The 15156-nt window shown below is 35.1% G+C and overlaps 1 protein-coding gene across 19 annotated transcripts in view; it reads left to right on the top strand.

Moving 5' to 3' along the window:
* The window catches only part of dlg1a (discs large MAGUK scaffold protein 1a), a 525807-nt gene that overhangs the window by 289500 nt on the left and 221151 nt on the right, over positions 1 to 15156 (top strand). For all 19 annotated transcript variants that reach the window (XM_051923937.1, XM_051923931.1, XM_051923927.1 and 16 more), the window contains one exon: positions 8338 to 8388. In XM_051923937.1, coding sequence (XP_051779897.1) covers positions 8338 to 8388 — 51 coding nt within the window. The remainder of the gene's footprint in view (positions 1 to 8337; positions 8389 to 15156) is intronic.

The raw sequence follows: 15156 nt of genomic DNA, 5'->3' as shown, positions 1-15156 counted from the left end.
CAGGCATCCAGTGTTGGTATTTGGCCTTGCCACTTACGTGCAGAGATTTCTCCAGATTCTCTGAATCTTTTGATGATATTATGGACAGTAGATGATGAAATCCCTAGATTCCTTGCAATTGTACGTTGAGAAACGTTGTTCTTAAACTGCTGGACTATTTGCCCACGCAGTTGTTCACAAAATGGTGAACCTCGCCCCATCCTTGCTTGTGAACGACTGAGTCTTTTGGGGATGCTCCTTTTATACCCAATCATGACAAACACCTGTTTCCAATTAACCTGTTCACCTGTGGAATGTTCAAAACAGGTGTTTTTTGAACATTCCTCAACTTTCCCAGTCTTTTGCTGCCCCGTCCCAGCTTTTTTTTGGAACATGTTGCAAGCATCAAATTCAAAATGAGTGAAGATTTGCAAAACAACAATAAAGTTTATCAGTTTGAACATTCGATATGTTGTCTTTGTAGTGTATTCAATTGAATATAGGTTGAAAGGATTTGCAAATCATTGTATTCTGTTTTTATTTACGTTTTAAACAACGCCCCAACTTCATTGGAATTGGGTTTGTATAAGAATTGACAAGCAGTCTTTTTCACTAAAGTCCCTGCCAACATTCAGCTGTTTATGAAAATGAAAAGATCTCTTCTTTGAGCTTTGTTAGCCAATAAAGTAAAATTCATGGAAAATAATTTTTTATATTGAAAGCATAATAAATTCCACACTAAAATTAATGTGTCTAGGCAAATAGCTATTTTATAGATTAGTTGAAAAGTTGATAATTTAAACTCTGCTTTTTCTTTTGCTTCACTTGCTTGACTGTCCCCTTCTGGAATGTTTTAGCTGTACAGTCCAGTGCAGCACCCAGCTTGCAGGGTTATAACTGGTATTTTCATTGTTAGTTGGTTTTGTTTTCGCTAGTTATTACATTCTCTTGTGAGATGCATTACTCCAGAGTTTAAATTTGCTGGTTTTGGTGAAAGTAGCAAATTTATATCCAGACAGTAAATAAGAATCTATATTGTGCCTTTATTGGTATCTTTATGACATCCTAATTAATATTCCATCCTAACCAAAGAATCAGAAACTGTATTATTGCTTATACACAATAAAGAAAAGAACAGTTAACTTACCTTTTAACATTTTGATTTCCCAAATTATATTTTCTTGTTGAGTACATAGTTTAAGAATGGGCATATAAGGCTTTAAAGAGGAAAGTGAGTGGGGAATGGAAGAAATTTAATTTAAAAAAATTAATAATCTCTGTTTTGACAGCATAGCAGAGAATATTAACAAAATATAAACATTGCACCATGTGTTAACAAACTAGGGCACCAAGACATTTCTTACAATGGAAAAACAGCATCACAGACCACTTTGACAAAAGAAATCTGTCAAAGACCCAGTTCTACTATAAGGCAGCAACATGAGTAGAGCTTCCATAAGCACAATAAAATCATCAATACCATAGTCTTCCATATCACTTAAAAGACAGTGTAATCATATGTTTCAACACATGCGCATAGACTACGCAGGCCACATGGGTAAAATAAGTGCATGTAAATCCTGTGCTGTTTCATGTTACTTAATGAATTAAATAACTCTTCTGTTAGTAAACAAACCATAAGTAAAACATTTATTTTCTGACAAAACCTACTGTGTTAGAGTACTGTGGTGTTTGAGGATATTGTTTGGTAAAAAGAAAATATGAACATGTAATTAAAAAAATAAGCTGATTACAGGAGACTTTTACAAGGCTAAATGCAATAGATACTGCTCTGCTTTAATCCTTAAATATTTTTTGATTTGCCATAAACAATGTTGCCTATAATGACCACCAACAAAGTGCTATGTACTTTCCTGAAACGAAAATAAAATGTCAACCTTGTTTGTTATGCTGCTAAGACAAAAGCATGGTATTTAAAGATGTTTCCCTTAATCCATTTTTCATCTTTGCTTAATCCTGTTAAACTTAAAAATCATGAATGTTCACAATTGACAATTCTGCATCAAGCCAACCTTTTTGGGCTTGGATTTTTTCTAAAGTATTTTATATTGCAAAATCAAAAGAAATTGTTAATATTTACACATCATAAGGCTTACTAAGTTTTGTCCTTTTTGGTTGCCCAGGCAATCTATGTAGTTAGGTAGCAGATCTTCAGTAATAATTGATCTTAAAAATCAACACACTGGAACCTTTTATTTTTAATGTTTTTATTTTATTTTGTATTTGTGTATGTGCATATAAACATTACCTGCTTACAACACATTGTTGCTGACTCAACCAAAGTAAACAGAACTGAGCCACTAATTGTATTTCTGTAAAAATGCTTTCTCTTTTGTAAGGCTACTTTGATGTGCAAGGAGCTGCTGAATCATCTTCTCTAGAGCTGTAAGTTCTTCACAGATGCACTGAAGCTTGGAATGTCTGTTTGTCTGCTGTACATTTTTAGCCAACTTGCCTTGTCATAATTTCCCCTATAAATAATGATCTGAATAAAAAACAAACCAAATAATCAGAGTTCAAGCTGTCAGATCAGTAAAGATCTCAGAAATGGAAGTTTAGGATGAATTTTATTCTAAAAATCACTTTTTATTTACAGTGACATGCAAAGTGAAACTTATTTGGAGACCGAAAAATTGCCATAAGTTGTGCATATAAAAAGCAAATGTGCAAAATGTGTTAAAGGGAACTGTAAATCTTACTAATTTATACAGAGTTCAACTCGGTCTTTAATTCTAAACATCTCCTATCAAACTCTGTTTACAGTAACCCTATTTTCTTATACCACCTCCTGTGTTGTTAGCTTTTTTTTAAAGTTATATGAGGACAGAAAATGTTTTTTCACTTCAATAACAACAAAGATTGGTCATAAATGAGAAGGTCATGTTGGGTAATTCTTTAAAGTATACTGACCGTAACAAGAGCATGGCTGTCTGGTTTGTGGAACTCAAAGTGAAAGAACCCAATGAGCATAAAAACATTTTAAAATTATTTCATAAAGAATTGAGTAAAGAGGTTGTGGACCATGGCATACTGGGAAAACACAAATCCACCAAAGAAGGTGAAATGTCAAGTTATGCCAGTCAAGAAACAAATTTTAATTTTGTCTTTGCAGAACACTACTGTCTTGACACCTCAATCATACACAAAAGGAGAAAAGCTCAGCAGCTGAAGTTAGGGCAGTATTTGAATAGTACTACATTTTTTTATAATTTTGGCTCTATATCCCATGACAATCGACTTGAAATCAAGCAGTCAAGATTTGACTCAAGTATAGACTTTCGCCTTTAATTCAAGGAGTTAAACAAAAATATTATATGAGCCATTTAGAAATGACGACAATTTACATGTGGTCTCCCAGTTTTTTAGGGTTTAAGAGTTATTGGAGAAACTAAAATATATAATGATTATTTTCAATTCTTGGTTGAAAATCCTTTGCAATGAATGAAGTGTGAAATGCATGGACATCACTGAATGCTTGTTTTCATCCCTAGTGATGCTTTGCCAGGTCTTTACTGCAGCTGTCACTTGCTCCTTGTTCGTAGGTCTTTCTGCCTTTTGTTTTATTTTAAGCAAGTGATCTAAGTTTCATCTGTCCAAAGAAAAGGCGTTTTAGGTCTTCCAGGAAACATCTAATCTGGCTTTCCCATAATTGAGGTTTACCACTGGTTTGCACCTTGTGATAAACACTCTGTATTTACTCCTATCAAATCTTCTCTTAGATTTAGCCTTTCACAATGATACACCTACCTTCTGTAGAGTGTACTTGAGTTGGCTAGTTGTTGTGAAGGGGTTTTTCTTCTCTAGGAGAAGTTTTAAAATCAACCCACACAGTTGTCTTCCTTGGTTGTCCAGGCCTTTTGGTGTTGCTGAGCTCCCTTCTTTTTAAGAATGTACCAAATTGTTGATTCAGTCACTCCTAATGTTTGTGGTATTTTTCTCATGGTTTGTTTTGGTTTCTCAGCTGAATGATATCCTGCTTTACTTGCATTGACAGTTCTTTGAACCTCATATTGAGAGTTCATGAAGTTGCTTCTCAATGTAAATTCCTTACGTAGAATCAACTCCAGAAAATGTACCTGCTTAATTGTTAAAGAAATACTGAGAGAACTTACCACACTAGGCCATAGAACAGCTTGTCAATCAATTGTCCAATTACTTTTGCTCACTTTATAAGGAGGGAAAACATATAACAAGTGATGCAATTCATAAACCACTCATCCACTTTGGTTAAAAGCAGTCAGCCTGCACTTCTAGCCAATATTAATTGTATTACTTCAACTGGTAAAACTTTAAGAGAACAAATTAATCAATATCCAGATACTTAAGGACCTACCTACCCTATTTATTAAATTGCTGATTGTATGAATTGCCTAACTCCATAAGATATTATAAAATACTACACTAAACAGTCTTCTCTTTGAACAAATGAACAATGTAAAACTAAAGTGAGGACACAGATCTCAACAGCTTTTGCACTTCCTGAGATAATTAAAGAAATTTGGCATGCCAGCCAGAATCCTTGGTAACTTTTATTGAAATACTGGGTACTATTGAGAGCATTTTTATCAATGCCTTCACAGTCTGGTTGGGTAACTGCTTTGCACAGGACTGCAAAGCCTGACCGTATGTGGTTCGAACTGCCCAAATCATTTCAGGAGCAGATCTTCCATCTCTGGATGACATTACCACGTCAGAGTCTTCAGGAGGATTCATAGCATTACAAAAAGGACAGCACCCACCCTCAACACAGTCTGTTTACACTCCAGGCAGATGATATAGAGGTTTGAAATCAATGACTACAAGACCATGGAACAGTTTTTATCCTCAGGCAATTAGACTTCAATGAATGATTCCCATCTACAGTATTACTTTCTCTCCTCGCAGTATCTGACTTTGTTAGCACATCGGTCCAGCTAGTAGTTTACCTACTATATTTACCTTTTTTGAATTATGATATCTGCATTACATGTTTTGGATATGTTTCAGCTTTACTCTCTTATTTATATGTTTATATATGTAATACTCACAGTAATTCTACTATATGTGCTTATATTGCACTGCTGTATATATTGTGGAAATTAGTTTATTTTTTTTTCTACTGATTATTAGCACGTTAATTGCATTCATTTTTGTTTAATTTGTGTTTATTGGTTTTTGGAACACCATGCAGAGTAAGATTTTCATTGTACAGTGTAGCAGATTGTTTACTGTGCATATGACAATAAATTGTCTTCTCATAATGATGGTAACAGCAAGATCAATTCTTAACTGTAGTGAAACATCTCCTCTTCTGAAAATCCAAACCAATCCTCCAAGGTCAGTGGATGGAGGTTCACACTACAGCGTGCTAATGACCCGGAACATACTGCCCTCCTAGCAATGGAGAGGATTGTGTCCTTCAAGATTTATCTAGCAATACAAATCTATGACACACAATTGATCACTATTTGGGGAGGGTCAGTTTGTGGTACGACATGAAGCACCATCAATCAGCCGTGCAAAGGGGGCTCCCTCATAAAGTGCCATAATGCAGTTGAGATACTGCATGGGAGGTTTGTATGGCGGTTTGTAAGTGCTGGGCAGCACCTGTTTAAAAAAGAAAAAAAAAAAAACAGGACACCGAAAATTAAGAATGGTCCTAGTGCAAACCTGTGCAGCTCCATGATTGAGATAATGTAGCTAGGCATATGAGTAACATAAGTGACTTGTAATACAAAGCAGCAACCTTCTCAACATAGTGGAGCTCTGGAAGTTCCCAACTGTACTCTATTGGGAAATTACTTCCCTAGGCGTCTTATTATAAAACTTTGGTTAGGCTAGAGTGTGAAAATATGCATACACCAAAAAAACCTGGCATACAAATATTTGTATACTTTATAAATAAAATACATTTTCTTTATAAATCACAATCCTCTTATAAATGTGAGTACTGTATATGAACGCTCTTTCAAACTGATATTGACATCGCAGATGACTTTTCCATTAATGGATTGCCACTGCTTGCGGTTAAGAAAAGCAGCTTCTTTCAAGCTAGGCAACCCTTATTTTAATATGAGTACTGTCAACCTCCCCAATTACATTATGAGAAGGGGACACTGCTGCAAATTGCCTTTTTATGTCAGCAAAAGCATGCTATGCTTTATGTACGTATACCCACACCTTATGAAAACTGAATGTACTCGCAATAGTTGGTTAAAAGTTTTTGCTTCATTGGCCCTCTTAAAAGGTAACTGTAATAGAGTCTGTATGCCATATTCCATACATCCATCCATTATCCAACTCGCTGAATCCGAACACAGGGTCACGGGGGTCTGCTGGAGCCAATCCCAGCCAACACAGGGCACAAGGCAGGAACCAATCCCGGGCAGGGTGCCAACCCACCACAGGTATGTCATATTCGTTACTTTTAAGTTTTTAATATGTTTGTCATGTCAGCACACATTCTAATAATGGCTCGGTGATATTAATTATATGTTTGAGTCGTCATTTAGCTGCTTTGACTTAATTTCCCTACTTGATCATTTGTGTCCCCAAGATATCTCATTATGTATATGAAAATATTCCAAATCTGAAAATATGTTTCCTAGCATTTCAAGTTAGGGATACCCAAACTGTATTTTAATAATTTGCGTTTTATTTGTTATCGTGTGCATGCCTTTGGTTATCAGTAAAGGTAAAATCATAATTTACTTATGTTTAACTTCACTTAGTTTCTGAAATATTTTTCACTAAATTTTTGCAAAGCAACAGCCCCAGTTTGCTGACATTGTCACCCTGTAATTGGAGTATATTACAAACTGAAACATTTTTTTTGTACGCTCAGTTGGCTACTTATCACAAGAAAAAGTAATGAAACCTTGAGACTGTGTCAAACAATGAATTGTTACACTTAATATTTAAGTAGTGAGACTTAAACAGATTTAATTTGGTTCTTCTTTATTTCATTAATTTCTTTCTTTGAACAGTTGGATTTTAATTTGAATGCACTATTGCTTGATTGCAGATAGGGTTTGAGAAGCATAAGTCCTTAGTTAGTCTGAGCGCATAACCTGTTAGGCCATTAAAAAAGTAATGTCAGCCTTTTAGGCTGGATTATTTTTGAAGATGCAAATATTACTGATTGAGACTGCAGGTTTGTGAAGCCCTGTCTTAATGTGCTCGTTTGAATGATTGGCAAGCTATGTAATAATCAGATTTATTGTTAAATGTCAAGATTATCTGTTTTTGGAAGTATTTTATGTTCTTCTTCCTCTTTATTGAAAATGTGAATGACTCTGCTACTGAAAATCTAATCTTTGATAAAATATATTGTATGTTAAATAAAACTGTATTTTTTGAGTCAGACATTTTAGCTGGATAAAAAACATGTTTTCTGTGAGGGAAAGGTAATTATTGTATCAGATTCTGAGAGGATGCCAATAATCATTATTGTTTTACACGCAGGTTGCATTTTAATTTAGAGTAACTAATCTTGGTGTGCTGGATATCCAATCTAAACGTTTATCTTGCATTAATAATTCTTTCCATTCATTAAACACTATGTATAAAATTATAATATTTGTTTACATAAATGTATGTGAAGTTTCTTGTGACTTCCATTTATTAATTATTTATTTATAATGTTCAAAAAGAAATGGATATACTGTAGGCCTTGTAGTGGTGAGTGTTTTATATGTGGTTTCATTCTGTAAAACAAACCCATGCAAATTTCATGGCCTTCTATAAAAGTGTCTTATTAAAATTGCAAGTTTTGTATCATGACTTTGAATGCTTGTTAGCAGTGCCTCAGGCAGTGTTAACGTTCTAAAACAACCAGAACTGTGCAAAGTGGAAATGGGTTGACTGTTTTGTTTTGGCATGTGCTGGTTACCTCTAGCATAGATGCCTTTAATATCATTGAGTTTTTTTGTTTGTTTATTTTTTTTATTTTTATTTGTTATTGTTGATGATGATTTTCTCTAGCACTGTCCTCAGTTGTTAAAAAAAAAAAAAACAAAGTTACTTATTTAAAAGTACAGGTTTAAACGGTGGATATGCACAATATAAACTGCTTGTTAAAGGCTTTTGCTTAAACATAATGAGATTTATGACTTGAAAATCAAGTAAAATTCTGATGTATAAAAGCATGACTAGTTGGAAAGTAGTTGATATTTGAATACAATGTTTGAACAAGACAAGTGGTGGTTGTTTGGTGGAACACATGGATACATACATGATCTTAGAATTTAAATTGCTTAATATAATAAATTCTAATTAAATGTTGCTTAGAAGTAAGTATTTTTGCTTTACTACTTTATTTTAAACTATTTAAGATGATTATTTTTGTATATGTTTTAGGTAAATGGTACAGAAGCAGAATATGAATATGAAGAAATCACTCTTGAAAGGGTAAGATTTGACTGTTTAAAAAGGTTTGGAGGAACTATTAACTATTAATAAACACAGTGGAACCTCGGTTCACAAACGTTTCTGAACACGTACAAATCGGGTTACGACCAAAAAGTTCGCCAAACTTTTGCATCTGTTCACGACCACACACTCGGTACACGAACAAGCCAGTTTCCCTTCCGGTTCGTACGCGCCGATGATTTCCGCACGTGTTCAGTCTCTCCCTGTGCATTTGCTGTCAACTCTTTGTGCTCTATTTTGTTTCCCTGCCACTTTGTACGTGCCGGTGATTTACGCACGTGTTCAGTCTCTCCCTGTACAGTACATTGTTCTCGGTCAGACATGCATCGCGCAGAGGGACTTTACCTCAAAACTGTAATCTCCTCTACACCAAGTTCCTCCTCACACGACTCATGCAAGGTTAGTTTTTGTATAAATTACAGATTTTTCAAATGTTCATTTTTTTTCCCCCCAGTGCTTAAAACTCATTTAAAAAAAGTGTTTACAACGATCAGTTCATAAGGCTATTAGTGTGGACTCCTGCAGTGTTACTTTCTTGGTTGTTCATGGTTGGTGTAAGAGCCATTTTCCTTGTTCTATAAGATTCATGAATATTTCTTAGATGACAATGCATAAATTATGGGAGATTCCTATAACCCCCGTAAATAGAATCGTATTAGTATGTTCTTGCCATTTCTAACAGCTTGGAGTAAACATTATTCTTCATTTAGTTAGTGACAGCCTTGCCTTGTATAAGGTGTAGAGGCATACGGTTTTTAACCGTGACCATGCCTGGGCACTTGCCTATGTGCCAACCGGCTTACGAGCCTTTTGAGTGTGAGAAGTAAATATGTAAGAAAACGACACTTAATTTATGTGTTTTGCCGTACGTAAAGCGTACAGAAGAAGAGATTAAGAACCTTTAAGTAGAGAAGAAGAAATTAAGAACCTTTAAGTATAGAAATAACTAAAGTCTTTCAAGAAGAGCTAAGTTTACAGAAGATACATTTTTTCCTTTTTTTTGCCTTTTATTCTAAGTGTGTAACTATTTTTTCTTTATTCTTGTTTGGATTATTCACTTTTAACTTTCACTGAATACCTTTAAAACGAACTCTTGGAGAATTCTTTTGACACGCGTCTTACCCGTGCCTGATGACACCTTATATTTCAGCAGCTACACTAAAGTTAAAAACCTGCCTAAAGTTTCAAAACTGCTTAAAATTGAAATCAACCTAAGAAAGAAAACTTGAAATTTCCTTGGATTATAAAAGAAAGCAAGTCTGTGTGTTCAACGCTTCAGATCGGACTGCGACGAAAGAAAACAACGACGACTTGAAAAAGATTCAACAGGTATCTTCCATCTTTGTTTTCCATCGGAGAAGGACATATTTGAGAATTGCTAGTGCTCCTCGCGAGACTGTATAAGTTATAAAGGAACTTAAACACCTAATAAAATCGTCATGGCCCCAGTATCCAGCAACCAGAGGAAACATCTGCAAGGCATGAATGAAAGTCGCTTTATATGACGTTTCTACAATGGAGGACCATCTCCATGACGACGGAAAGCCGATCAATACAGTGACAACCAAACTTCAATCGGAAATGGATTACAAATATAGACAATTATCTGATTCCACGAAGAACATAACGGATTTACAAAAAAGGGAATATAACTGTGAAAATACAAAAATTAATTTTCGAGAATCAGTTCGCCAACCTGAGAATGGAATACAAAAAGTTAAAGCGTCAAACTTTTATCCATCCAGAACACAGAAGATGCAAGTATTCGTGACTTTCTACGTAACAATGAAATTAAAAACATTTCTCAGCAACAGCTCTTATGATCAACAAAATAAAGCACCAGCACCTCTTCAACAATTGCACTATGAACAGTGTCATGATCAACTGAAAGAACAACAGTATATGACTCAAGTGTCTTATGTGTCATACAGTAAAATCCCAGTATTTGACAGCAATCCCTCGAAATATGTGGATTTTAGAAGAGCATTTGACCGAGATATCGACGATGTGATAGAGAATCCGCAAGACAAATTGGACTTTTTGGCACAGTTTACTAAAGGTACACCTCACGAGATTGTTAAAAACTATAAACATTTGTCACCGTTAGAAAGTTATCAAAAAGCCAGAATGAAGCTCGAAAGTCTTTATGTAAACCAGCTACAGAATGGAAAAGGTCAGAGCGATTATGCGATCTCTCTTGGCGAATATACAAACATTATGCCTGACTTACAAAACGGACAACAATTTGAAAGTAACGATAACATTCGTATTAAAGTCTGTAAACTCCCTCAAGACCTACAAGCACCGTGGCAATGCAAAGTTCAGAGTATTGAAAGTACGGAGAGCAGGCGAACCCCTCTTGCCGATCCAGCGAACGTTCTGGACAAACAGACATCAGCTTTGAACCCCATGTGCAGCTCAGCTTTACAAAGCCATACCTTCGAGAAGGGAAAGGACAAAGCTGATCAAGAGAAGTATCCTTTGAAAGGCGTCCTAAGAGAAAGCAGTTTTGCTGCAAACATTTCTGCTTCAAACGAAAAAAGGGATGCAGACACCTCAGTTGAAACGGCGGAGACGGCTGGACGTACAAGCGGTAAGGTCTGTCATTTTTGCAATGAAAATCACGATCTTAATGAATGCAGTGCAATTCAGAAACTAACTTATGAAAGTAGAATTGACTTTTTGAAATCTAAAGGCTTATGCTTTAAGTGCCTTAAACAAGGACATTTTAGTAAAGAATGTGAAGAAAAGATTAAATTCCAAATATGCTCACATTTACATCTAGTAATTCTGCATATGAATAAGGAAAAAGGCACCGACGATAAAGCCGGACCTCCTATAGAGGAGAACACTAAGTCTGCCCATATTTCTGTTGAACCGCAAGAGACTTGTACTGATACCGGGGCCGGTAAAGAGTGTGTCTTAGCTGTGACTCCAGTTGAAGTTAAGTCTGAAACGAGTGAAAAATGTGTAGAAACATGTGTTCCAAAAGACTCAGCAAATCAGTTATGCCAGAGGAGGCAAAACACCCTGCAAACATTCAGAAGAATTTGCATATTGCTACTGTCATCATGCAACAAGTTCATAAAGAAATTGGACATTGTGGGCGTAATTACAAGATGCTACGCCCTGAAACTCCTGGGTAAAGACAATACCAGATGCAAAGGGGGCAGTCAGAAGAATTTGTGTGCAGACCTAGACCAGCACACTGGACATACCTGTGAACAAACTGTGCCTGATGATTAAAATGATTATTTTTTCTTTTTGCATGTTTAATTATAAATTTCTTAAGCTTTGTGTTTTTATAGTAGAATCTAAGTTTCTTAAGTTTTAAGTAAGGATTAAGTTTAGTAAAGTAGTGAAGGCTCTTAGTAAGTAATGTTAAAGTAATTGATTTCTGCCCTAGCATAAAAAATTAGGGGCCGGATATATATGTAAGAGCCATTTTCCTTGTTCTATAAGATTCATGAATATTTCTTAGATGACAATGCATAAATTATGGGAGGTTCCTATAACCCCCGTAAATAGAATTTTATTAGTATATTCTTGCCATTTCTAACAGCTTAGAGTAAACATTATTCTTCATTTAGTTAGTGACAGCCTTGCCTTGTATAAGGTGTAGAGGCATACGGTTTTTAACCGTGACCGCAAGTGACCGTGCCTGGGCACTTGTCCATGTGCCAACCGGCTTACAAGCCTTTTGAGTGTGAGAAGTAAATATGTAAGAAAACAGCACTTAATTTATGTGTTGTGCCGTACGTAAAGTGTATAGAAGAAGAAATTAAGAACCTTAAAGTAGAGAAGAAGAAATTAAGAACCTTTAAGTATAGAAATAACTAAAGTCTTTCAAGAAAAACTAAGTTTATAGAAGATACATTTTTTCCTTTTTTTTGCCTTTTATTCTAAGTGTGTAACTATTTTTTCTTTATTCTTGTTTGGATTATTCGCTTTTAACTTTCACTAAATACCTTTAAAATGAACTCTTGGATTCTGAGAATTCTTTTGACACGCGTCTTACCCGTGCCCGATGACACCTTATATTTCAGCAGCTACAGTTAGTTTTTAAATAAAGTTCGGAATTGTTCAACTATTCTTTTTTTCCCTGTGCTTAAAACTCGGCGATCGGGTCGTAAGGCTATAGCGCATATAGTATACATATATATACACATATATACACACACATACAGTGTATGTGAATACATATATATATATATATATATATATATACACACATACACAGTATGTATATATGTATATATATGTGTGTGTATATATACTGTATATGTGTATACAGTCATATGAAAAAGTTTGGGAACCCCTCTCAGCCTGCATAATAATTGACTCTACTTTCAACAAAAAAGATAACAGTGGTATGTCTTTCATTTCCTAGGAACATCTGAGTGTACTGGGGTGTTTTGCAAACAAAGACTTTTAGTGAAGCAGTATTTAGTTGTATGAAATTAAATCAAATGTGAAAAACTAGCTGTACAAAAATATGGGCCCCCTTGTAATTTTGCTGATTTGAATGCATGTAACTGCTCAATATTGATTACTTGCAACACCAAATTTGTTGGAGTAGCTCGAAAAGCCTTGAACTTCACAGACAGCATGGGATCCTCAAAGCAACTCTCTAAAGATCTGAAAACACAGATTGTTCAGTATCATGGTTTAGGGGAAGGCTACAAAAAGCTATCTCAGAGGTTTAAAGTGTCAGTTTCAACTGTAAGGAATGTAATCAGGAAATGGAAGGCCGCAGGCACAGTTGCTGTTAAACCCAGCAGGTCTGGCAGGCCAAGAAAAATACAGGAGTGGCATAGGCACAGGATTGTGAGAATGGTTACAGACAACCCACAGATCACCTCCAGAGAACTGCAAGAACATCTTGCTGCAGATGGTGTATCTGTACATCGTTCTACAATTCAGTGTAATTTGCACGAAGAACATCTGTTTGGCAGGGTGAAGAGAAAGAAGCCCTTTCTGCACAGAGTCGCTTGTTGTATGCAAATGCTCATTTAAACGAGCCAAGATTCATTTTGGAACAAAGTGCTTTGGACTGATGAGACAAAAATTGAGTTATTTGGTCATAACAAAAAGCACTCTGCATGGCATAAGAAGAACACCGCATTCCAAGAAAAACACCTACTACCTACTATCAAATTTGGTGGAGGTTCCATCATGCTGTGTGGCTAGTTCAGGGACTGGTGCCCTTGATAAAGTCGAGGGTCGGATGAATTCAACCTAGTATAAACAAATTCTTCAGGATAATGTTCAAGCATCAGTCACAAAGTTGAAGTTACGCAGGGGATGGATATTTCAACAAGACAATGACCCAAAACACAGTTTGAAATCTACAAAGGCATTCATGCAGAGGGAGAAGTAGAATGTTCTGGAATGGCTGTCACAGTCCCCTGTCATGAATATCATTGAAAATCTATGGGATGATTTGAAGCAGGCTGTCCATGTTCGGCAGCCATCAAATTTAACTGAACTGGATAGATTTCGTATTGAAGAATGGTCAAAATACCTCCATCCAGAATTCAGACACTCATCAAAGGCTAATGGAGGCGTCTAGAGGCTGTTATATTTGTAAAAGGAGGCTCAACTAAGTATTGATGTAATATCTCTGTTAGGGTGCCCAAATGTATGCACCTAATTTTGTTATGATATATATTGGATATTTTCTGTTAATCCAATAAACTTAATGTCACTGCTGAAATACTACTGTTTCCATAAGGCATGTCATATATTAAAAGGAAGTTGCTACTTTGAAAGCTCAGCCCATAAACAAAAATCCAAAGAATTAAGAGGGGTTCCCAAACTTTTTCGTATGACTGTATATGTATATATGCATATATGTGTGTGTGTCTGTATGTATGTATATAATATATATATATATATATATGTATGTATATAATATATACATTATATATGTGTGTGTGTGTGTATATATATATATATATATATATATATATATATATATATATATATATATACATTATTTTATTTTACATTTATTTTATATATATATTATTTGACAGTAAACTATGCAACCTTCCATGATCTGCTTCTCGCAACTGAAAGAGGGCACTGTGGCGGATGTTTGCCGAATGGCAGACCAACCACAAGCATTACCTGGCAGGTAACCACCCACACAATTCAGGTCGTCGAGACTCAGAATACGAATGCAATGAATATATATATATATATATACATATATATATATATATATATATACATATATATATATATATATATATATACATATATATATATATATATATATATATATATATATATATACATACAGTGGTACCTCGGTATACATCCTTAATCCATTCCAGATCCTTTGACTTATACCAAACAGGACGTATACCAAACGAATTTTTCCCATAAGAAATAAAGGGAAAATGATTAATCCGTTCCTATGAAAAGAAATCCTATTGTTATTGGCGTATTATACATTCATGGGGTTGTATAAAATAATTTAAACACTGCTTAATACTAAAATACATAAATACAAAAGCAATTAGATGAAATAAATTAAAATTTAACCTCACTTTACTTTTTAATAACGTCTTTGTTTTTCATAATCGTAGATACTGTCGTTCTCGGCATACGGTATGCAGCAGCCATGTCCCGGATACGCTTGCCACCTCCATACTTTTCAACAATCAATTCAAGTTTACGTGAAAAAACACAATCACGTGAAAATTCACATAGCGTATAGCGCGGGTTGTTCACTGAATG

The sequence above is a fragment of the Erpetoichthys calabaricus genome, chromosome 2 (assembly GCF_900747795.2).
Source record: "Erpetoichthys calabaricus chromosome 2, fErpCal1.3, whole genome shotgun sequence".
Lineage (NCBI taxonomy): Eukaryota > Metazoa > Chordata > Cladistia > Polypteriformes > Polypteridae > Erpetoichthys > Erpetoichthys calabaricus.
This window is presented reverse-complemented; position numbering and strand designations above follow the sequence as displayed.